A 1533-nucleotide genomic window follows, 5' to 3' on the forward strand; every position below is an offset into this window, starting at 1 on the left:
TGTGGAATTTTGGGGTGTGTCTCCCAGTTTTGGGGTGTCTCTCTCCGTTTTGGGGTGTCTCTTCCAGCTTTGGGGTTTCTCTCCCCATTTTGGGGTGTTCATCCCGGTTTTGGGGTGTCACTCCCGGTTTTGGGGTGTCTCTCCCGGTTTTGGGGTGTCCCTCCCGGTTTTGGGGTGTCTCTCCCGGTTTTGAGGTGTCTCTCCCGGTTTTGGGGTGTCCCTCCCGGTTTTGGGGTGTCTCTCCCCGTTTTAGGGTGCCATTCCCCGTTTTGGGGTGTCTCTCTCGGTTTTGGGGTGTTTCTCCCGGTTTTGAGATGTCTCTCCCGGTTTTGGGGTGTCTCTCCCGGTTTTGGGGTGTCTCCCCCAGCTTTGGGGTGTCTCTCCCCATGTTGGGGTGTCTCTGCCAGTTTTCAGGTGTCTCTCCCCGTTTTAGGGTGCCATTCCCCGTTTTGGGGTGTCCCTCCCAGTTTTGAGGTGTCTCTCCCCGGTTTTGGGGTGTCTCTCCGTTTTAGGGTGCCATTCCCCGTTTTGGGGTAACTCTCCCGGTTTTGGGGTGTCTCTCCCCATGTTGGGGTATCTGCCCCGGTTTTGAGGTGTGTCTCCCCATGTTGGGGTGTCCATCCCGGTTTTGGGGTGTCTCTCCGTTTTAGGGTGCCATTCCCCGTTTTGGGGTGTCCCTCCCAGTTTTGAGGTGTCTCTCCCCGGTTTTGGGGTGTCTGTCCCCATGTTGGGGTGTCCATCCTGGTTTTGGGGTTTCTCTCCCCATGTTGGGGTGTCCATCCCGTTTTTGGGGTGTCACTGTGGAATTTGGGGTGTGTCTCCCGGTTTTGGACCCGGGCTCTCCGCAGCACCCCCCTGCCGGCTTTGGGGTCCCCCATGGAGTTTGTGACGCTGGGGGGGCCGGAGGGGCCCCCCCCGTTCCCCGACGAGGCCGGAGCCTTCCTGGGGCTGGGGGCGCCCGAGGGGCTGGAGCCGGGGGGGCTGCTGGGCCCCTTCCCCCCGCCAGGTACCCTCTGTCACCTGTGTCACCTGTGTCACCTCCTGTGCCACCCCCTGGGTCACCCCCCGGGTCCCCCCTCTGGTGGGGCTCACTGGGGGGCACTGGTTCATACTGGGATGCACTGGGAAGCTTACTGGAGGTTGTACTGGTTTGTAGTGGAGCTTGTACTGGTTTATACTGGGGCCTAGACTGGTTTATACTGGGGCACAGATTGATTTGTGCTGGCTTGTATTGGTTTACACTGGTCCACACTGGTTTATACTGGTCAGTATTGTGTTATGGAGATTGCTATTGGTTTTTACTGGTTTATACTGGGCTGTACTGGGCAGAGCTGCAGGAGCACCCTGGGGCATGTGCTGGGCTGCCCAGTGCCTTGTACTGGTCCATACTGGTTTATACTGGTGCCTGCTGTTCCATAGCAATCTGTACTGGTTTATACTGGTCCATACTGGTTTATACTGGTGCCTGCTGTTCCATAGCGGTCTATACTAGTTTTAAGTGGTCTGTACTGGTTTATACTGGTGCAGGGCATC

The 1533-nt window shown here is 57.5% G+C and overlaps 1 protein-coding gene across 1 annotated transcript in view; it reads left to right on the plus strand.

Moving 5' to 3' along the window:
• LOC121365379 (cyclin-dependent kinase 20-like) overlaps window positions 1–1006 on the plus strand; it is a gene marked incomplete at its 3' end in the record, with an annotated part of 7661 nt that extends 6655 nt beyond the window's left edge. The window contains exon 5 of the mRNA XM_041489510.1: window positions 883–1006. Coding sequence (XP_041345444.1) covers window positions 883–1006 — 124 coding nt within the window. The remainder of the gene's footprint in view (window positions 1–882) is intronic.
• Between the last annotated feature and the right edge of the window lie 527 nt (window positions 1007–1533).

The sequence above is a fragment of the Pyrgilauda ruficollis genome, unplaced genomic scaffold, assembly GCF_017590135.1.
Source record: "Pyrgilauda ruficollis isolate IOZ18807 unplaced genomic scaffold, ASM1759013v1 scaffold947, whole genome shotgun sequence".
Lineage (NCBI taxonomy): Eukaryota > Metazoa > Chordata > Aves > Passeriformes > Passeridae > Pyrgilauda > Pyrgilauda ruficollis.